At 45.6% G+C, this 23376-nt stretch overlaps 1 protein-coding gene across 2 annotated transcripts in view; it reads left to right on the top strand.

Moving 5' to 3' along the window:
- Positions 1–802: 802 nt before the first annotated feature.
- Positions 803–23376, top strand: part of NPW (neuropeptide W) — a 47355-nt gene continuing 24781 nt past the window's right edge. For both annotated transcript variants that reach the window (XR_013601750.1, XM_078664178.1), the window contains exon 1: positions 803–4203. Coding sequence is in view for 1 of the 2 variants with exons in the window: in XM_078664178.1 (XP_078520304.1) it covers positions 2866–4164 (1299 nt within the window). In the remaining variant the exon portion in view is untranslated. The remainder of the gene's footprint in view (positions 4204–23376) is intronic.

The following is a 23376-nucleotide window of genomic DNA, read 5'->3' as shown; positions in this document are numbered from 1 at the left end:
TATAAATTAGTGTGTAGAGGTACAGGAGATGTTTGGGTGTATAGGAGCAGCGTCAATGTACATCACAAGTGTGGAAGCTCAGTGGCGGTGTAAACATATAAAAGGTGTTTGATTGTAGAGTAGGACTGAGTTTAGAAGTATAATAGGCAGGTATAAATGGTAGACGGTGTTTCATGGGCACCAGGTGTGAGAATATGTAGCAGAAATGTTGATGTATTTTAGGTGTGTAGAGGTAAGGAAAGTGTTTGAATGTATTGCTGCAGTATGAATGTACATTAGGCGTGTGAATGTATAGTAGGTGTGTGAATGTAAAGAAGCTGTCTGAATGTACAACTAGCGTGTAAAGCTAAAGATAGTGTTTCGAAGTATAGCTGTAGTGACAATGTATAGCAGATGTGTAAAGGTGTAAATAATGTTTGAAGGAATAGTAGTAGCGTGAATGTGAAGTAGTGACGTAGTGTGGACATATGGTATAGGTGTGTAAACGTAGTATAGTCAGTGTTGAATGCTTACTGTTCATGCAAATACTTGTCAGGTGTGCGGTAAAATGCTGCTTCCAGTAAAACTTGTGTTTTTTTTTAATTCAGGTGCGTGATTCTATACACTGTGAAGTAGGAATCGGTGCTAACACAATATTTCAAACAGGCTTGCTAATAGCTGGGATTTGTCAGCCTCTAATATCCTTGTGCCCCTCCCCCCCCCCCACCCCCAAGCACTTCGACTTGGCCACGCCCCTCCCGCTCCCCCTATATATCATGTGGAGGCGGTGAGGAGAGAGCGCCAGTATTCAAGGGGAGGCACGGCGCGAGCAGGGACCAGCTGCAGTGAAAAGCACGCGCCTCGTTCCGCGAGCCTTCCGAGCCCAGCATCGCGGGGGGAGACCTGGCACCGCTCTGACACTTACACCCGTAGGGAGGCGGGGTGTCTGACCTTTCACTCCAGGCAGCATCCACCCTGCGGGCAACAAGAGTCTCTGCGGTGGAGCTCTGGCACATTTTAAGGAGAAAACGCTCTTCACGTGCTCCCTGGACCCCCCCCCCCCCTCTGAGCCGCCACTTGTCTTTGTCCGTGAACTTGCTTTGAGGCGTCGCGCGCCTCCACTGACCGGACGTCCACCCTCCCGCGTGACCCCTCTCCTCAGGAGTTCCAAGTTCCCCTCCTCTGCCCTGCTCTTCCTCTGCCTTCCACATCGTCCCTCGTCGACGAGAGTTTTCTGATTTATTAATTTGATGCCCAGAGGTTTTTTTCCTGCTTCTCTTCCTCACGTGAGAGCTTTTCTCCTTAACTTTCCCGCCATTCCAAGTTGTACGGTTTCCTGCCCCAGGAGGTCCCCCTCGGTAGAATTGCCTCAATATCTCCTTCCATTGTGATCTTCCGTCCCTCTGGCGAGTTTCTTTCCTGCGGATGTCTCCTTTATCCTTGTCTGATAGACTGTTTTCATCCTGCTTTCTCAATCTTCAGTATCATTCCTTCATCTACTGCGCTAGGAGCTACTTTGCCTCCTCTCCCTGAGGGGTTCTTCCCTAGGAGCCTTTCCACAGTATCTTCCCAATCCTGTCTTGTGAAGGGTTCTATCCCCAATATATCCCCTCTCTACAAGAAGTTCCTACATCAGTATCCCCTTCCTTAGTTCTTCTCTTCTGTTCTCTTCTCCTGTTCTCCTTTTTCCTCCCCCTCTTCTTCCCTTCCTCTCCCCTCCTCTGTGTGAAGGTCCTTTTCCTCTCTAACTCTTTTCTCATTTGGATCTTCAATCTCTGTTAGCAAGAGTTTTCCCTCAGTTTCTACTTCACAGTTTCACCCACCCTGATTTTCACCTAGAGCTTGTTAGCCTGGTATCTACTTCCCCGCAAGAACTTCTTTTCCCTCGACTATCAAGGTTTTTTTTCCTTTGTAATCTCCAACTTCTTCCCTGTGAAAGATTTCTTTTGTCTTTTTCTGTTTTCTGTTCCCTTCCTGACTGCAGCTTCTCTCTTCCGTATTGTGATTTTTTTTTATCTGGATATTTCCTTCCTTGAGATAGTTTCTTTCCTCACATTTAACCACTCCTCTCGCTTTTGTTTTTTCTCTTGAAAGGCATCGTTTTTCCTTGCCACAACTCTAATGCAGCTTGTATGAGATGTTTCCCTCTGTGCTCTTCCCCTTTTTCCTCTCATACACCCATAGTTTTTGCCATCCTCAGTAGTTCTCCTCTCATAAGAGGGTTTCCCTGCTACACTGGTTTGCTTCAAAGGTTTTCCTTTCATTTCTCTCCTCATAAGTTTCCAGTTACTGTGAGAGTTTTCCTCCTTTGAGAGATTGTCTTCCCTCAGTAGCTTTCTTCCTCCCTGAGGCTTCTCTTGCGGATACCTTTCATGTGAGTTTTTTCCCCCTCAGTTGCCTCCCTCTCCTGTGAGTCCCTCCCCCAAATAGGTGCCCTCTCCTGTGAGTTTTCCTCTCCTGTGTTGCTCCCTGAGATTTTCCTTCTGGAGTGTCCCTACACATACTTTACCTTTCATGTGAGGTTTTCTCTCCCCTGTAGCTTTTCTTCCATTCGGGATTCCGCCTGGAGAATCCGTCTCCTCTGAGGCTTCTCTTGTCTAAAAAGATTGGTCTCCTCTGTATTTTGTCTCTCCTCTCCTCTGAGGTTCTCACTCACCAATAGCGTCACTCCCCATCCTCTCCTGTTCACTTGACTCTATTCAGGATTTTACCAGTGTACTCAAATGCGATCTTCATTCTTTTTAAGAGTATCCCTCTTCCTTCTCTTGTGACTTTTACTCTTTCCAGCCGCTCCTCAGTGAATTTTACTGTTCGAAGTTTCTCCCTTCTCCTCGGTTTTTTTCCGAGGTCCTTTTCCTCCCTCCTGCTGCCTCTCTGCCTCCAGCCATGCTCCTGAGACCCAATGTGGGTGGGTCCTGGGCCTTGCTGGTCCTGTTGGCTTTGCTGCAGGAGCCGGGGCCTGTGTGTGCCTGGTACAAGCACGCAGCCAGTCGTCGCTACCACACCGTTGGGCGAGCCTCTGGGCTGCTGATGGGCGTTCGCCGCTCTCCCTACATGTGGCGCCGACAGGAAGGTGAGGTGGACCCGGCTTTGACACTGGGATTGGATCAGGCAGAAGGAAGCCAGGCAGAGCAAGGAGGAAAGACGGGCCCTGAGGAGAAAGACATAGACACAGACCCCACCTACGTAATGGCAACTAGAGTGCTGGCAGGCTTAGAAAGAGACATACAACCACCCTACGAAAAACCCAATGGCAAGAAACCTGACATGGGCAGAGACATGCAGGAACCAACGTCTAAGGGGGATCGTGGAAAAGCTGCTGTACATGCACCACTTAAGTACATACCGGCTTTACATAACTCTTGGAATCCAGAGGATATTGGCAGAAAGCAGATGCAGAATCCCCATCTCAATCGATTTCCTGAGGAACCTGGCATGGATACACGTGTACCAATAGGATTTTGGCTCCCAGAGGGGACCCGTCCACACAAGGACGTTGGAGAGTCCAGCAGCAAGCGAACCCCAGAGGAGACGGGCATGGATGAACCCTATGACGGGATATCCATCCAGGAACGGAGCATGGGCAGACTGAAAAAGACGCCCAATCAATACATTCTGGCACTGTACAGAAAGCTGAAACCGGAAGAGACCGACCTGGACAATAACATGGACAACAAGCTAACGCTGCAGGAGTCAGGTGCAGGACGAGACATTGAGATAACAAAACAGTATCCACTGGCACTGCACAATAAGCAGACCCCAGAAGAGCCAGCCATTGAGAAAGTAAGAGCAGAAACCCAATGGTATATGGTGCCACCATACAGCAAACAGACCACACAAGCGGAAGGCATGACAAGTGGCCTCATAAGACCCTTCAGCAAATGGAACCCAGAGAAGATGTACTTGGGGAAGCCTGGACCTCTCACCAAGCGCAGCCCTCGGGACCTTATCGGGTACATCATTGCGCCCTTCACAAGTTGGGCATCGGAGAGGATTGACATGGTGAGTGGCGTGCAGACCCCAGACAGGACAGGCAAAGACAGGTACTTACCCTCCACCTTCACCAAGGTTAATGAAGAAGAAACAGCAGTGAACAAGAATGGTCTCCACCCCAAGTGGAAGTGGGCCCAAGAGGGCATGGAGACGGGCATGCAGCCACCATACGCCTATCTCAGAGAGGCCTAGCACCAGGAGGACCGAGCACTCGCAGACGATCCGCTCCAAGTAAGTTGTACAATCTTGTGTGCATTGAACTTCCAGCAAAGCAAGCAAAATCTGTTAAAAGTAACCTACAAGTGTATATAGGAAATTAGGCTCTCTGCTGTATGGTATAATGATATTGCAACATGCATAAGGACTCTGTGTCTAGACACAATAAGGAGTTCCATTATAAGGTCATGAAACTCTGGTGTGACTTGCAATTTCTGCTGGCTGGAGAGAGCTCAGAGGTGGGACCCCTATGGAGATCAAAAGGTAACAGCACAATACGTGCTAAATGCTATCATCATTTAGCTGTATATGGACAGTGGAGTGTAAGCTGTGCAGACCCCCTAAATCATCCTAGTCATTGCAGGGATGACTGATTGGAGGCATCGTTTGTGTATGTGTGTGAAAGTACATGCGTGTCCATACAAGTGCATTATGAGATGAGGACTCTTCCAAACCTTATAATGGTGAGCACAATTAAACACGTTTTTTCAGTGAATAACTGACTGTTACTTCTACTTTAGGTGGACTTACTCCTGAATTTACAGGAGTAAGACACAGTTACGCATGGAGAAAAAAGCTTTTCAAATTTGTAACTGTGATGACACTGAGTGACTGAACAAAAATACTGATAACTGAGTGAACTACATCACTAGGCACCAGGAAAGTATCTGCTCCCCCTTCTGTAATACAAAAGTGCCTCAGGAGCACAAGAAGTGAGTACAAATGCTCATTGAGCTCCCAGGGCACTGTCTGCAATATGGCCTGGATGTTCTGTCCTGGTTAGTGTGCGGTTCACCCTAACTCGGCACGCTCAGTGCATAACTGGTCAGTGTGTCCAATTAAAGAAAAAAATGTCTTGTCCACTGTGCAGGCCTGAACTTCCAACGTTTTGTCTGTTGCTATTGTGCTAGTGAGAGCCTTGCAGATGGGTGCAGTGTGCAACTACAACTGCCAGTGTAGATCCCTGCTGGGAAATCTTAGCCCTTTTTTATAAATGTGGGTCCAGCCATATCTGAAAAGTGGCAGCTTGTCTGTGAAGCATACCACTGAAGGTATTGCATCCTATTGAAAATTAAGAGTAGGTAACACCCCCCCCCCGCTTCCAACCTGTGACCTGCTGGTTTAGTCTGAGATGTAGCCATACTTCCAGTGTTTCTTGTTTTGTATAAAGAGAATCCTTTTTAGGTTTCGCCTAGGCAGTGAATGCGCTGTCTCTCTAGACATGCTGTATCTACTGTATGGGCTTTCAACACGTCCATCCGTTTTTCATTAATTCCTTCATGTGCATTTTGAAACTCCTTTGTTTTTGTTGGTGAATAGTTTGCATTTGTCCCTCCTTTTGCGGTTTTGCTCACGCCCTGGAGACTGGCCAGTTTACTTGGATCATTTCACTATCGGCCATATATTAGTTTCAGTGCACTACTTTTTCTTTTGCCTCAGCCTTGCTTGACTTTCCAAATGCGCTCATCTGAGGGCTGCAAACCATGTCCTTATCATGTTTTCTACCGCCTTTGGTTTCATGAGCGTTATTTCAGCCAGAGGCTATGTTGTTTTTAATCCTATACATTTTTTGGTTTCGTTAGCTAAAATGTCCAAATCTTAAATAATATACTTTATTAAAAATGGAAGGGTAGTCTAAGAAGATAGCCAACAGTAGTATCAACCTATTTACATTGTGCTTTTGACAGTGTGAATATTTGGATACGATTAAAGAGGTAAACATGCTGTTATTGCTCTGTTTTATGAAAATAGAAGTAGCTTTAAGTTGCGCCCTTTAATTTTTCAATCACTGGTGAAATGAAACCAATATCAAGGGATACCTCCTCGTGCTCTCCAAACATGCCATGTAATGTGAGTTTAGTTAATATATCCTCTAAGCAGACAGTGCAACATCACCTCAGCACCACCGCAGCACCACCTCAGCATCAGCGCAACACCACTTCAGCACCAGCCAGCGTTACTCAGCATCACTTCAGCAGCACCACTTGAGCATCACTCGGCAGCATCTGAGCACCACCACAGCAACAGCACAGCGCCACCTCAGCATCACTCAGCACCAGTGCAGCATCACCTCAGCACCATCACACCACCTCAGCACCAGCACAGTACCACCTCTGCATCGGTACAGCACCACCTCACTACCAGGGCAGCACTACCTCAGCATCAGTGCACCACCACCACCTCAGCATCAGCGCAACACCACCACTGCATCACTCAGCACCAGAGCAGCATGTCCTCAGCATCACCACTGCACCACCTCGGCATCAGCACCGCACCACCTCCGCATCAGTGCACCACCATCTGTGCAGCATCAGGGCAGCACCACCTAATCACCAGCGCAGCACCACCTCAGCAGCAACTCAGCACCAACGCAGCTATGCTTCGGCATTAGTGCAGAACCACCTCAGCACCACGGCGGCATGACCTCAGCAACAACTCATCAGCACTACCTGAGCACCAGCACATCATCACCTGTGGGCCACCTCAGCATCACTCAGCACCACCTAAGCATCACTCAGCACCACCTGAGCACAACCTCTGCACAAGCACACCACCATCTCAGCACCAGTGCAGTACAACCTCAGTACAGCATGAGCGCAGCACCACCTTAGCATCAGCACAGCACCACCTCAGCAACAGCACAGCACCATCTCAGCATCAGCACAGCACCATCTCCTCACCTGTACACCACCACTAGAGCAGCACCAACTCAGCACCAACGCAACACCAGCTCAGCGCCAGCGCAGCTCCACCTCCGCACCAGCACAGCACCACCTGAGCATCAGCAGAGCATCACCTTCGCATCAGTACACGACCACCAGCGCAGCCCCGCCTCAGCAACAGCACAGCCCCAACACAGCAGCAAGTCAGCAGTAATGCAGCACCACTTCATCATCAGTGCAGCACCACTTCCACATCAGTGCAGCATCACCTCAGCACAGCACCAACTTAGCATCACTCAGCACCACCTCAACATTAGCACAGTACCACCTCAGCACCAGCACAGTAACATCTCAGCATCTGCACGGAACGTCCTCATCAGCGTAGCACCACCTCAACATCTGCTCACCACCATTTCAGCATCAGCACATCACCACCTCCTCAGCATGACTCAGTACCATCACAGCATCACTCAGCACCAGCACAGCATCACTTAGCACCACCACAGTATCACTCAGCACCATATCAGCACCAGTGCAGCATCTCCGTAGCATCACTCAGTGTCACCACAGCACCACCTTAGCATCAGCACAGCGCCACCTCCGTATCAGTTCACCACAACCAGTGCTTCACCAGTGCAGCCCCACCACAGCATCAGCTAAGGAGCAACTCAGCACCACCGCAGCATTTGCACAGCACTACCTCAACACCAGTGCAACATCACCTCAGCACCAGCGCAGCACCACCAAAGCACCACTCAGCACTACCGTAGCTTACTCAGCACTATCTCAGTATCACTCAGCAACACCTGAAAACCACTTCCGCACAACCACAGCATAACCTCAGCATCACCTCAGTATCACTCAGCACCAGTGCAACACCACCTCCTCATCAGTGCACCACCACCTCTGGACCAGTGCACCACCACCCGAGCAGCCTCACGTCAGCACCAGCACAAGTCCAACTCAGCAGCAATTCAGCACCAACGCTGCACCACTTCACCATCAGCGAAGCAAAACCTCAGCATCAGCACAGCACCAACTCATCATGACTCAGCACCACCTGAGCACCGACGCAGCAACACTACCTCAGCATGACTCAGCACCACCTCAGCATGACTCAGTACCACCTCAACACCACCTCAGTACCAATCAGCATTCATTGAGAACCACCACAGCACCACCTCAGCATCAGCACAGCACCACTTTAGCATCAGCATAACACCATCTCCCCATTAAGGTACCACTGTCAGTGGAGCCCCATCTCAGCACCGGCTCAACCACAATTCAGAAACAAAACAGCACCACTTCAGCTTCAGATCAGGACCACTTTAGCATCACGGCAGTATCACCTTAGCACAGCACCAGCTCGGCACCAGCGCTGCACCATCACCACAGCATCAGTCAGCACCACCTCAGCATCAGTCAGCACCATTTCAGTATCACTAAGCATCACCTCTGCACCAGCACATCACCTCCTCAGCACCATGTTCGTCTGCCCTCAGAATATGACAACCGTTGATTCTCTTGCAGTGTCTTTCTGATGCTCATATTGTAATACAGGTGCTATTTCTCAACCTCCACCCTCCCATTGTTTGCTCCTCTGTAACAAAAAAAAGCTAACTTAACAAGCATTAGAACATGCAGGAAGATGTTGCCAGCATTGTGAGGACAAAAAAACAAGAAGACATTTTTTATGTTCATTCTTTGTTTTTAATACAGTCATTCAACTGTACATAATGCTTATAACACTTTTTATTAAAACTTTTCAATATGCACCACTGCAGCCACATAGCTTACAACAGAGCTTAAAGGCATTGGTAAAGCCAATAGTTCTGGCTAAACACTTATAAGGTCCCAAAGGCGAAATCTATTGGCTATGCCAATGCTTGTTGATATTTGACAATCAAAATTGCTGGTAGAATCATTGGCACACACGTAATACGTACTAACAAAGAGGAAACCTACTAACAAAGAGGGAACCGGGAGGAGAAACGGTGAAGGATGTCTTCTTCAATAATGTCACAAAGAATGCTCCATTTTGTATGCCTCGAAACGTTTGCAAATGTCTGGAATGTTTAGATTAATTTCTCTAAAGAAGGAAAGCCTTCACTCCTCCACGGATGGCATGCTTCATCATAGGGCCCCTTCTCACACTGATGCCCAGCAGAGGACCGACGTGAGCTGCAACCTACGAGGTGTGGTGTGGTTGTCACGTTTAGAAATGTGCAAAGGGGAATCAAGTAAGGAAGTAATTAAAATTACCTCCTGCTTTACCCAATTTTATTCTAGTCCCCAGTGGGTAGATATTAAAAAGGGCGGGATTAATACGATCTGGCAAAGGAGGCGACATGTTTCGGCCTATCTGTATAACCTCAATCACAAGGAGTCAATCCAGTACTCAGGACCTACCCCCTCCCCGGTATTCTGAAATCAGTGAATGACTAAAGCGTATAAGAAGGAGATACAAAACATGTTCCAAATCATGCAATATACGTCCAATGGCTGGAACCCCCTGTTGAATTTGTTACATAGCCTCGACTGTTCTTCCTCTGAACTATGCATGGACAACCTTTTTGGTCCAAATGCCTGGTCTGCCATTCCATCTGTGAGGATGAGGATACCTGCTTACTATACCCAGGGTATTCACCACAATATTATTGCCATAATATAGTGTTACCACAATATTATGAGCAAGATATTGAAGATATGAGAAACTTAATTGTAATATTACTGAGATGATATCCTGATAGCCAACGAATACACAGGGTGAACTGAGGCACAAAAGTCATTTGACTTTTGGAAGATGTTAACCTTCTCGCGGGCTGGGCAGTGCTAACCAAAATGATAGCTCTTCTGCTCTCCGTGTTCATCTTTCTATGTTGCATGCACGAGATAGCAAAACAGGTATTCACTGACCTGAATAAATTGTTGCCTTGAGTGTCCTGGGTGGGTAAGAGATGCAGTATCAAATTAGATAAGACTTAAGCGTAGGAGGAGGGCAAAAAAATCCAGATTTCCAAAACGTACTAACTGGGTGGTTCTTAGCAGATGGAAACACAGACGCTAAATTACTGGCTGGGTATGTGACCAATTCTGAAATGTTGACCTCCTGTTTATTGAAGGAAGAGTGAAGGGTCACATTCCAAATTGCAGTAAAGTTGTGGGGTAGGTTCGTTACTTTAAAAGGAATAAACCTTATGGTCTGTGAGCTCTACATGTGGATATTATCAATATAGGAGTTCTAAATGATATGAATATATCCAGATGTGGTAAGAGCAACTGTGTGAACGTGGAACATCTATATTCAGGGGACCGGTTCATGACGACTGAAGAAGCACTGGTGACATATTCGCTTCCCTTTGCAGTTCCACCTATAAAGTGGGATATGTAAGACGGCTTTAGGGTGAGGGAAACAACACTCTTATACCATCATGCAGTGCCTAATTTGAACCTGCGGTTGCAGGTGGGGCCCACTGGCACTTAATATTTGGAGACTGGAACTTATTTTCCCTCATTAGACTTTGATCTAGCGGAAGCAGAAGAAAAACATAAAAGAAGGAGGAAGTAAAAGACAGAAAAACAGTGACAAAGAGGGAAAGAAGGGATATGAAAGCATCTGCAAGAGTGAGACATCGAGGCAGAGTGTCTGTTGGTGTACTAAAGAAGCATCAGGTGAAATAAAGACAACACAACCTTAGTACTCGGCACGCTGACTTTAGCTGACGCCGGCCGCTGGGTTCTGAAGAACCTTTAGGGCTCCATTATATTACACTACACTACTTTAGATGGTACAGTCACCGGCAGGGGACCCTTCACATTGGTGTTTAAGACTATTGTAGATGGCAGGCAGAATATGGAAGTGAGGACCAGGGGAAGATGGGAAGGGACAGTGTAGCATCAGTCACAGATGAGCTCTGGTGCAAAAACATCCAGCAATGCCAGATTTCTGTTTATACAGTTCAAACTACTGCACAGAATATATATTTGACCCCGTAGATCCGACTCAAAAACGATCCCACCAAAAGGCAAAACTGCCTAAGTTGTGGAGAAGGGGAGGCCTGTTCCATCCATATGGCATGAGAATGCCCACAGCTAATGCAGTACTGAGTAAAGGTGGGTTATCCTGAAGGGAGATGCTTGGTAGTTCACTGCCGTAGGTTGTGGAATAGCCTGAAACCACACTTAGGGCTGAACCAAATTTGGCATGATTTAGAAAAAAATGGATTGTGATGAGCCATCATATGTACAGTAGCCAGTCTGGAAAGTTTTGCTTCTGTCCTAAGTGCTGAGGACTGCCCGTACCGTTTCTTTATTTAGGTTTAGCAGTATGGCTTACAAGTGCTGCTTCTGTGCTGTTTTAAGTGCAAGAGCTCAACGTAGAAGTGCAGTACTGCGCCATTAAATAACAAGCACCTCGGTTTAGATTTTTTCGGGTTCCCACATTGTCACAGTGCCAACCAGTGCAAACTATGCCTACTCAGAGGACACAGAGACATGCGGCCATGGTCTTCTGTTTCTCTCTCTCTCACACACACGCGCGCGCGCACACACACACACGCTTTTAAGTCCTTATTATGACTGGTCCGGTAACCACAGAGAGTTCTTTGCCTTTTAGAGTAGCCCTGTGATATCTGCAGACCCAGACATTTTGGTCCGGTTTAAACGGTGAGGAATATAATTATTATTCTGATTTATAAAGCGGATGGCTGCCGCAACAGGGCTTCCCAGCACTAGCATAAACACAAAGGACAAAAGGCTCAGCACGTAAAAAGGCAGGTCTTCCGCTGCTTTTCAAACTTTACAAGAAGGGTTGTGCAAGCGCTGCTTCGGAGGGAGGGAATTGCACAATTTAAGACCTAAAGCGGATAAAGGAACGCCCTCCTTGCCTAACCTCTTGTATTTGGGGAATGGCTGCAAAATTAAGGTTGGGAAATATGGCTGCTCCAGTGACCTTAGCTATAATGGTCCCAAATTAGTCCTGCTTTGTGAGTGTAACGCAGTGACATTAAGCACGGGGATGTGCACCCAATGAAACGGCTGCAGAGATAAGCTGGGGTTGTAGGCAGGGAACTCTCCTGCACCCCACCCAACCACTGCAGCACCAAGGGAGGCCATACAATATTCTCCACAATCAGGCCCAAGCCTACCTGGGACCCCAACGCATCCCTTATCGCCCCCACTCCGTTTTCAACCAGGAAACCCCGGATGCAAGTATGCAGAGAGCATTCTAATATGCAGAGTATGCAAGTATGCAGAGAGCATTCATGTATGCAGAGTATGCAAGTGTTCAGAGAGCAGGCAAGTATGCAGAGTACGCAAGTATGCAGAGAGCATTCAAGTATGCAGAGTATGCAAGTATGCAGAGAGCATTCATGTATGCAGAGTATGCAAGTGTGCAGAGAGCAGGCAAGTATGCAGAGTATGCAAGTATGCAGAGAGCAGGCAAGTATGCAGAGTATGCAAGTATGCAGAGAGCAGGCAAGTATGCAGGGGGCATGCACGTATGCAGAGTATGCAAGTATGCAAAGAGCAGGCAAGAATGCAAGTATACAGAGAGCAGGCAAGTATGCAGATTATGCAAGTCTGCAGAGAGCAGGCAAGTTTGCAGAGAGCATGCCAGTATGCAGAGTATGCAGAGAGCAGGCAAGTATGCAGAGGGCATGCACGTATGCAGAATGTGCAAGTATGCAGAGAGCAAGCAAGTATGCAGAGTATGCAAGTATGCAGAGAGCAGACAAGTATGCAGAGAGCAGGAAAGTATGCAGAGTATGCAAGTCTGCAGAGAGCAGGCACGTTTCCAGAGACCATGTAAGTATGCAAGTATGCAGAGAGTAGGCAAGTATGCAGAGGGCATGCACGTATGCAGAGTATGCAAGTATGAAGAGAGCAGGCAAGTACGCAGAGTATGCAAGTATGCAGAGAGCAGGCAAGTATACAGAATATGCAAGTATGCAGAGAGCAGGCAAGTATGCAGAGAGCATGCAAGTATGCAGAGTTTGCAGAGAGCAGGCAAGTATGGAGAGTATGCAAGTATGCAGAGAGCATGCAAGTATGCAGAGGGCATGCAAGTATGCAGCCAGCCACATCCAGAGCCTCGGTCTAAATCCACTCCAACACCTGCACAGAGAAGAAGATTAATGTTCCCCAGAAGTAGGCCCGTGCCCACCTGTCCACAGGCACGCTGCTTGCCTCCTGCCCACAGCTGCGATGCCGTGTGCGAGTCCGTGCCCTGCACATGGATGATCCAGAGTTTCACTTGCAGATCCCAGGGCTGATGGCTCAGTATGTCCAACCCCCTACCATGCCTGCTGGAGGATGGCCAGTGGCCACAAGCAGTGCCTGGGTGAGTGTGCCCGTACCTGCCCAGATCACAACCTCCCTCCTGACTGGCACTACCCTGTCCTGGCCTGCCATGACCCCACCACCGCAACCATAAAACCACTTTGGTCACCCGTCTGATAGTTTCCACCAGCTCTGTTCAGCAGGTTTGTCTGTTATGGTAAGCTATATATTATGTCATGTTATGCTAGAAATGTGTGAAGCCCACAGTCCCATGAGCCCTTGCTGTCATACCCCATTCTCTTTATTGCAGCATTTTGGTGTGGGACAGTGGCAGGAATTTCTGACCCTCTGGTATCTGACATAAAGGGACCACGGCTCTTACGGGGAATTATCCTGAAATGTTGTGGGCATCCTTGGCTTAAGGATGCCCATGATTGGCATACTTTGAATCTACCTGACACTATGAAACCCACCCCTACTACTACTATTATTATTATTAATAATAATAATAATAATAATAATACGATTATTAATAACAATAATACTATTGCTACTAATAATGCTATTAATAAGAAGCATTGTGCGTAGGAGATGGTCCAGCCTCATTTCTCTGTTTACACAGGGCAATATCTAAGCGAGGAAGTGGGAGACTCGACTTGATAAGGGCAAAACAAGTGAATATGCCTTCTGTTAGTAATCCTAGACCAGCTACTGAATGTCTGATACTATGCTTGACCTGGCTAAATTCCATGAGTCTTTCTTATGCTAATATTTAATACATTGCTACTTCTGAAATGGAGAATCCTTTGGTGGCAGTCCTTAATTTGAGTCAGTGGTTTCCGATGTTCAGCACTTAATCATCAACACTGGCACTTCTCAAGAGCACTAGTTAAGGACACATTAATTTACAGAGAGATTAAGTGATTTGCTCAGACTTACAGGATGTTGAGCCTACTCCGAGACTCGAACCTGGTTCCCTAGCTCCAAAGTCGACAGCTCTAGCCATTACGAACACATTTTCCCATCGACACAGAATGGGTAAAACCCTTTGATACATCTGGCCCATAGTGATTGTGTAATGGTAAGCCTGGTATACTCATGTACAAAAACTAATGAGTGAACCAGAGAAAGTGAAACAGTTAGCATATTCAAGGGGGATGGGTTGATCATGGACTCTGTGATCATAGGAAGAGTTAGAAGGAACAATTTACCAAATCTGCAGCCAGTTACAACTGAACATTTATTTGCCTGTGGCCTTGAATTAGGGTTGAGGGGATCCTTTTCACAATATACTACATCTTGAACTGGTGACCTGGTGTCCAAGAAGACATTCCTGAACGTTTGGAGATTTGTGGGCCACCAGGAAAGAAGTAAGTTAACTTTACATAAAAGTTGTGACCTCAATGACTACATTTCCACTTTTCTCCTGCTAGAACGTCTGCCTGTGAATGTTGAGGCTACATGGGAACATGAAAAACTGAACCTCCAGAATAGTTTCTAAGTTCAGAGGTAAATATTTGACAGCTAACCACGTAGGCTGACTAGGTCCCAGTCTGTTGTATGCACATCATTATTTTCTGTTGTGTCAGACATGTATGAACTCTGACGTGTAACTGCCTTTGCATAATGCCATATACTTTATCACAGCGTTGTGGGCGGGTTCGATTATTAGTACTTATGATAGTTAGCCTTTGCTCTATCTATATATTATGACTATAAATCGTGTCTATCATTGGCAACATTTTAAAAGGTATATGAAGCAAACATAAATGGCCAATGATCGTTATATGTCAGTGTACCTCCAGTACTAGTTCTCATGCTACTTTTCTCACCCGCAACATGTTCACATATCACGCATCCTTGTGAGACATTGGTGTGCATCAAGCACTCCATAGCAGGTAGAGCTAGAGCTTGTCTATGACCATGCTCCATTTCTGGTAGGCCTTTGAGGGTGCAAAGGCCCAGGTCAGTCATACCCCAATGACTTACAATGGTTTTGAATTCCTATTGTTTTATAGGTAAAGGTTTTTATAATACTGGATCTATACGTCCCATTGTCTTCATTTTGGTATAATTTGAATCATTACACTTAATTTGTGGAGGAGGGTATTTAAAAGAATTATTCTGTAACAGTAATGTTGTTTTAGTGTTACGGAATAGGTATCACATACAATTTTCTGAAAGGAAAGCTTTGCTGCTTGTGCCAAGCTGCAAAGGATTGTTTCAAGGAACAATCAGCCTGATTCATGTACGGGCCGTTTTGCGTGGCCCTAATAGCGAATCATAGCGACTCGCTATTGAGGACACGCAAAACGGCATTCATGTAGGAATTGCTAAATCAATAGCGATTCCAACATGTTCTCTATTTGCGAGTAGCAATTTGCTACTCGCAAAAAAAGGAATAACTCCCCATTCATTCCTATGGGCCAAAAGGCCCATAGGAATGAATGGGGAGTATCCCTTATTTGCGAGTAGCAATTTGCTACTCGCAAATCAGATAGCGATTTTAAGGGTGCCAGGGGTGTCCAAAGGACACCCTGTAGCACCCTTAAAATGCACATTTGAACAGGTGTTGCGCACACACATGTCCAAAGGACATGTGTGTGTGCAACATGCAACTTAGAAAAATGCTTTTAAAAGCATTTTTCTATGTTTTTGCTATTTACCGAGAGGTCTGACCTCTCGGTAAATAGCGGCCCAATTTTGCTAAATCGCAATTTTTGCAAGTGTCATGAATAGCATTTAAGGAATCTCTAATAGAGATTCCTTAAATGCTAATCCTCGCATATTTGCTAATTCCTCATTAGCGAATTTTGCATTTGGGATTGTGAATCCCAAATGCCAAAATTTGCACTCGCAAAAGGCAAGATTCTGAGAATCTTGCCCTTTGCGAGTGCAATTTTGCTTCATGAATCAGGCTGTATGGTCCCTAACAAGTAGAGGATAACGGACAATAAATATAGATCATAAATTGAAATCTATACAATCTGTCCAGCCGGACAGGGTTTAATAACACAATTGTAGAATTTGTCACTCAATTAAATACAATATCAAAGTGGGACACAGCCAGTGTCCTACTACTGTATACGAGACAATTGTGACATACAAGAACAAAAATGAGGCAAGAGCAAGAATTTGCTCCAAATTTTTGCAGACAAATATTTGCACAGGGTACACTGTTGTGATTTAACTAATAATAAAATCAAATCATCCAGTGTGTGGTGTCGATGGCGTTTCGATCCCCTTAGGGAATAGCGGGATCATCATCAGGACAATCGAAATTCATGCCTTATCATACTAGCAACCAGAATCAAGCCCCAACATTTATAATAAACCATATAGACAATACAATAACACAATAGGACCGATCAGTGTAGGAAAAAACGGGGTGGGTAGGAGGGAGGAAAAATACAAAGATTAAGAAAAACGAATATTTAAACGAAAAACAAATACATAGTCATGTCTGACGAAAACTATTCACCCCCTAAATAAATTACGGCGTTCGAGTATCGGTGTACATGCATATAGTTATAACGAGGTATAACCATTTTGGGATAGTGGTGATCCAGCAATGTGGAGAAAACGTGAAAAATGAAAATTAAAAACCGCGGCGAGAGACATGTATAGTGGAGGATAAAATTGGCGGCGTAAGGATGGACCCGTGCGTTTAACCGCATGCGTGCGGGCGGAATTCTGCCCGTACGCTGGGTTTTTCAAAATCGCACTTTACGTGACGAGCTGGGCTCGTCATGAGCGTGCGAGGAGGCTACGCCATGACGAGCCCAGCTCGTCATGAGCGTCGAAGGGGTTAAAGTGATTGGTTCCTGTGAGTGGGGAGAAAAAGGGTCCTCCGACTGCTAATAACCGGGAAGTGGGTGGTTTGAACAAGGGCACGGCTTACCGTAAAGGATGTGACAATTAACGTCAAGGCCGATTTATGATTTAATAATCAAGGACCTGTATGAAGAAATTCACAACATAAGGGGAGGCGTATATAACATAATAACTAAATTGCCAGAGAGTGGAAAAAAGGATTCCTCCGAGTGCAAGTGGCCGGAAGGTGGGTGGTTTGAACAAGGGCACGGCTTACCGTAATGGATATGGCAATTAAAGTCAAAGCCGATTGTGATTTAATAATCAAAGACCTGTATGGGGAAATTCACAACGTAAGGGAAGGCGATTATAACATAATAAGTAAGGTAAATAGGATGGCCAGAGCAAGCCGGAAATAGCTTACCGCAGCCGCAGGTCTGTTGCAAAGAGGGAACGTAATGGTAGCCTCTAAGGGAGAAACAAGGCACGATGCTTGTCAGTGAAGTGCAAGCCAAGGGTTACAAAAAGCTTCCTCACAGAAGTCGAGGACAGGGGTTTGTGCTTACCGGAGAATAGTGCCGGTGCAGATCCGCAATGGGATTCCAGGTGCCGCACGGAGTCGGTGCTCAGGTGGACTATGAGGCTCAGGAGAGATTTCCATTAAAACGCCGAACGGTCATGTGATTAGCGTCACATGTGCCCCTTGGTCTAAGGAAAGCGTTAGCTTGGCGACGGCGGCGGCCATCTTAAAACATGCAATTCTGTGCAGTACGTTGTGGGAAATCGGTTTATACGTGCCCAGATGGTGAAGCATGCATGTGTTATAAAAATACAGATAGGTTGAATCAACAAATTGTGCTGGTACATTTGCAGAATACAGTGGCATGGGATGCCAAAACTGTAAATTATTGTACATAGTCCGATCACAAGGTTGCAGGTTATAATAGCGAAGTCCAGTCCTCCAGACGATTAAGGCCAGTATGGATACTTTTAGTCCGGAGTATCCATTTCAACTCTTCTTTGTTCAAAAGTGCACTCAGATCACCTCCTTTTGGTGGACTTTTCACCACATCAATGATTGTCCATCTCAGGTCCATTTCACTGTGGTCCTTTGCCACAAAATGTTCAACTAGAGGTGCATTGGGCGTCCTGCACCGGATTCTGCTTTTGTGTTGGCCAATTCGCAGGCGTGCCTTTTGAGTAGTCTGTCCTATATAAATCAGTTTGCAAGGGCAGAAGATTGCATAAAGACTGCAAAGGATGGCCCAGGCATCTTTTGTAGGCATGGGCAATAAACTCAGCTCTGCTCACAGAGTTTGTGGAGTTTTTCCCATCCCGCGCTCTGCTTAGAGCTCAAAGTTCAGAAAAACTGCATAGCAGGCAGAGCAGAGTTTTTCTTCTCTAGCGGCTCGGCAACATGCAAGATTTCTCAACGTGGGGGGTCGCGGCAGGTCGCTACCTCTCGCGTTAAGAAACTTGCTGCTTATGTTGAAGAAGATCTAAATGAGCGGCAGAAAGAAGCTGCGCTCTCTTGAGCTGCGCATCGTGCAGTTCTTGCTGATTTTCCAGTGCGGGACAAATGCCCAGAGCTAAAAATCAGCATGAGCAGTGCTACTTTGTCACTTATGCGAGCTCCGCCCAGGCCTAATCTCTTGTTGAACTCTGTTTACCTACTAGGGTTTCAATATTTTGGTTTGGAGGGAGCTCAGTCATGGCACACATCTAGACTCCAGCCTTTCTTTCTGTTGTCTCAGCAGTCTGTTTTCATACACCACTGCTGTTATTGCTAATATACACCTCCATAATCTGACGACCTCTTACATAATTAGATCCTCTTCAGCACTGCTTAGAAAATGTGAAGCCTTTAGTGAAATGTATTTGAGAAACTTTATTTCACATCTGATTATCTGTTTCTGCCCACAGGGGTTCCTTTACCAGTATCCAATAGTGAGACATTAGATTTTGCTACTTCCTAACTTTCACATTTAAAGTCTGTTAACTATAACTTTGTCAAGAGATTACAGCACTGCACTTCACTGTGATCTTGAGACAAAATTTTAGGTTTCTTTTCAGGATAAGGGAGGAAAATATAGTTACATATTTGAGGACTGAAGGACAAACTTAAGAGATATTAATCTTGAGTTATGCATGTGCTTAATTAGCAAGTGTCTCTATATCATGTATGTTTCCATGTAGCACAGGTGGGTGTTTCATGTAATTTACAGACACAAGTGCGTACATGGTATCCACATGCAATGTTGACTACTGTACCCATACAATTTGTCTAGCATTATTTTTAGCACACTGGTTCGTAAAATAAATATTTTAAAAACTAAATAAAGAAATAACTGGATTGGTCATGCACTTTTGCAACAATTTGTGTCAGGTCCATTAGGGAGGAGAGCGGGTCTCAAGTGCACTAGTAACTGTAGCATGTCAATTTGTGAAAGTTTGTAAGATCCCAGATAGAAATGGGACAAAGAAAATTTGAATGGCATATTCTCAGCCACTTCTTAGGATCTCCTGGGTCCAAACTCTCTCTTATTTTACATATGCAGGGAGTTCACGCGGATTGGGCACCTTTTACCAAATAATCACACACTTGCACATACAGGTTACATGTCGGTTTTCTTTTGTCATTCATCTATAATTTACGGGTGCATACTTCATGCCTTTTTACTTTTTGCCTTTTTACTTTGTGCCTTTTTTCTAGATCCGTTTTGGTTCTCTTCCAACAAAACCTTTGAGATTCATATAGATATCTAACTTTCATCACTGAAACTGCCTGTCTTGCTAAAGTTCCCTGCCACTGGGATCACCCCTGCCCTTCTGAGTCTTTTACACTGGCTCCCTATTCAGGCTTGCATATTTTTTAGTGTTGTTTTTATGTTTATTACACCATTCATGGCACCACTGTAGCAATATAGCCCGTCAAAATGAGATGTGTGCTTCCCGAGTAGTCTCAGTTATGACACAGCTGACACAGCTTTTCCATCTTTTGAATTTCAGAGATGAACAGTTATTGATTCTGGTAATATCTGGAAAATATTAAGACCTAATAATAAAAGCGCCACAGGAGTAGTTAATTTGATGAGCCATAAAGCGCAGTTATATGAAAGTGTGTGAGTAATCAGGAAACTTCTTGGATTCTAATTTATTTTCACCCATCATGCCCTGGCTGCAAACAAGGGCACCTAAGGTTTCGCAGCCTCAGTCGAGAACAGGTGTTGGGGAGTTCCAAGCGCCAGATGTACAAAACCATTTTGTGGTCGCTAACAATAGGATAAAAAAAAATTGCGAGGCTGCTAAAGCAAACATACTAAACTTCTTTTAGAAGATGTAAAAGCAGTTTAAAAAAAAAACATAAGTGCTGGGGCTCTCGTCAGGAGGCAGCTTGCACCAGCCCATTTTTCCTGTTAGCACCGTAAAAGTGGGGCAGGACACAAGTTCTAAAAAAAGAAGTGGGGGGGGGGCTGACTTCACTACAGGAAGTGACGTCACGAAAGGTGGCTTACACCATCAGACTCATTGCCTCCCCTCACTCACCCCTTAGATGCGATTGCATCAGAGAAGCCAGGTGCGTGAGCAGCGTTCTCAATGAGCTCCAATCTCACCCCAAAGCGGCCAAAGAGTGAATGTGTGGCTCCATATGCTCCAGTAATCGAGCTCCTGGTAAAATAAGTGGGGGGACGCCGTCCACCCACGTGGTACCCCCGACTCGAACCCTGAAGTGGGGAGAGGATGTTGCGTAATTGCCAGAGCTTCTGATGTGGGAACTGGGGAACCAGGTTTGAGTCTTGGCGTCGGCTGAACATCCTGTGATTCTGAGCAAGTCACTTAATTTCCCCGTGCCTACCATAAATGAATGTGTCCTTAAATGGTGCTCATGAAAAGGGCTGGTGTTGATGATTAAGTGCTGGTGCTGAGCACCAGAAGCCACAGGCTCAAATTAAGCACTGTGTAAAAGTCTTTCCAACTCACATCTGAGGTTTTGCAAACCATAGAGAACTGCAACTGGGTGGTGTCCCCTTCTAATTGCGATTTTCATTGGTACCTATCAATGGTTTCTGGACGCAGTTGCGGTCACACTCAATTTAATAGTAACCAACACCTCAAATGGGGTTGTAAATAATTTGTTGGACAGCGCCTCCTATAGGAATAGTCGGGTGACCTCAAGATGAGCAGGCGATGGTCCAGGGGCTCACTGCTTGCTCTCCTCAATGTAAAAGTAAATGCAGGGTTTGACATCCGAGGTTCCTTGAGGGCCATCTTCCCTGCGTTGATAGCCTATAGCTGGGGTCGTAAAAAGTGACTTGAATATTTATTAGGCAGGTAATTTTGTGACCTTGTGAGAATGGGTGTTTGGAGACACAAACTATTAGTACATCTCCAAATAACGGGTAGGTAGCAAAAAGTTGGTGTGCAATTTCCACCCACTTTATACTTCTGGACCTAGATTTGGTTTCACTGAAGGAGCAATTATCCAGGGCCGGACAGGCATTTTATTCAACTTGGCATTTCCCCGGTGGGCTGGGGCCTTAAGATATTGTTTTTGAAAGCCCGGGGGCATTCCTGGTGCCTCTGTCCCTTTCCCAGCTCTCTCAGATTAATTACAGCAGGCAGGGGGAGGCTTCGAAAGAGAGGACTTGAAGTGTAGAGAAGGTGATCAGAGTGGGAGAAAGCAGAGGAGAGAATGAGAGAGAGAGAATTGATGGAAAGAGAATGATTGTGAGAGAAGACGAAGGTAGCTGGTCTGGTTTGAGCATTTTTGCCAAGACTGCTCTTGGTTTCCCAGTCTCACACTGTAATTATCACTGGAACTAATTAATTAACCCGAAATCCTTTGCAGACACCGATTAATAGGAGGCATGAAAAATGCACATCAAAGGCACTGAATCACATACCACTCACAACAGTTTTCAAAATTCCTGGCCCCAAATAAGAAATAAAGAACATGCACGCTTTTCTTCCACTCTTTTAAATTTACAATAGGGTTTTAAAATATTTTAGAATTAAATAACAAATATGCACTATTTTATACATGTTTTAACATTAAATCATATTTGTAGTTTTTACGTACTTAATTTAATTTACCATTTCCTGTGGGGTTTTAGTTTAATTTCCTACCTCCATTATTTTTGTGGGGAGGGTGCTGCTGTACCAGTGGTTGGATATGTGTGGTGCCATTTCTTCACAGTGGCAACTTACTCTCCGATTTTGTGACCAATAAAAAACATGACATTTGCTCAAAACTGTTTATTACTCAAAAATCTGAGTTACATTTGTGAATCAGGCCCAGAGGGCTATGATAGCAAAGAGGTGAAGATTTGGTCAGAAACTATTTTTACAGCCTATTTATTGCCAGGCAGAAAACAGTCCAATCCATGATATTCCATTACAATACCGTTCAGAAAACATGCCTCCCCTCCCCTTTCAGGGCAGGGCCGGACTGGCTGTAGCGGGCATCAGACGTTTCCCTGGGAGGATGGGGGCTGATTTTGCAGCGTGTCGGCCGGTTTTGCAGTGGTGCTGCTATATGAGCCCCAGTAACAAAATCAGCAGAGGCTGGTCTGTCAAAATTGCCAGAGCTGGTTTGGGTTCCCATGCAGGCCCTAAACCTCTGTTTCTGGGACTGAATCAATAGTGGCCAACCAGCTCAGCTAAGATTGTGAAAAATCTAGATTCACAACCAGCCACCAGCTGACTTTAGACACTTGGGTATTGAATTTTGCCTCCTGATTTTACCAGCTGAAGGATGTAGTCTACCTTTTCTTGAAACCAATCTTCAAATAAGGGTAGTGTGTTTCAAATCCATTCACAACTGGAATCAGACAGTAGCATTCATTTGACAACAGCAGAGAGAGGAACAAATAAGATCCAACTGATCTTGAATAGAGCAGCACATCTAGTGAGGGTCTGAAAAAATACGACCACCTTCTTGCCTGTTTGCATTACAAGCACTGGCAAAGACAATAGGTTTCACCTATGGAAGCTATTCAGTTTTCTAATGGTTGTAGCCATACTGCCCAGCATCTCCAATGCTGTGTGGCATGGCAAAAAAAGAGAAAATAAAAAAAACCCTATGGTGCCACAAGCCGTCATTTTGTATGGTTCCTGCACAATGTAGGTGCGCCTGTAAAATGACGTGGGCCCTTTTTAGATCGAGCCTAGAGCAGCGCATGCGCTGCTTGCTCGACTTTTAGTAAGGGGGATTTAAAAGTGCTATCAGAGGCTTTTGCTGGCCTCTAGCTTGCGTGCGCGTGCACGCGCGCAGCCGCCATGTGGGTTTCTGTCAAGGCTCATTAAGCCTTGCGTACGCCAGCCCAGCTGCAGCCACACAATCTGTTTCTTACTTCTGTTTCCCTTATCTCTTCCCAGGCCTTGTCTTATCATGCACACGGCCTTATCGGAGGTTTTATTGCGGTTATCT

The sequence above is a fragment of the Lissotriton helveticus genome, chromosome 10, assembly GCF_964261635.1.
Source record: "Lissotriton helveticus chromosome 10, aLisHel1.1, whole genome shotgun sequence".
Classification (NCBI taxonomy): domain Eukaryota; kingdom Metazoa; phylum Chordata; class Amphibia; order Caudata; family Salamandridae; genus Lissotriton; species Lissotriton helveticus.
This window is presented reverse-complemented; position numbering and strand designations above follow the sequence as displayed.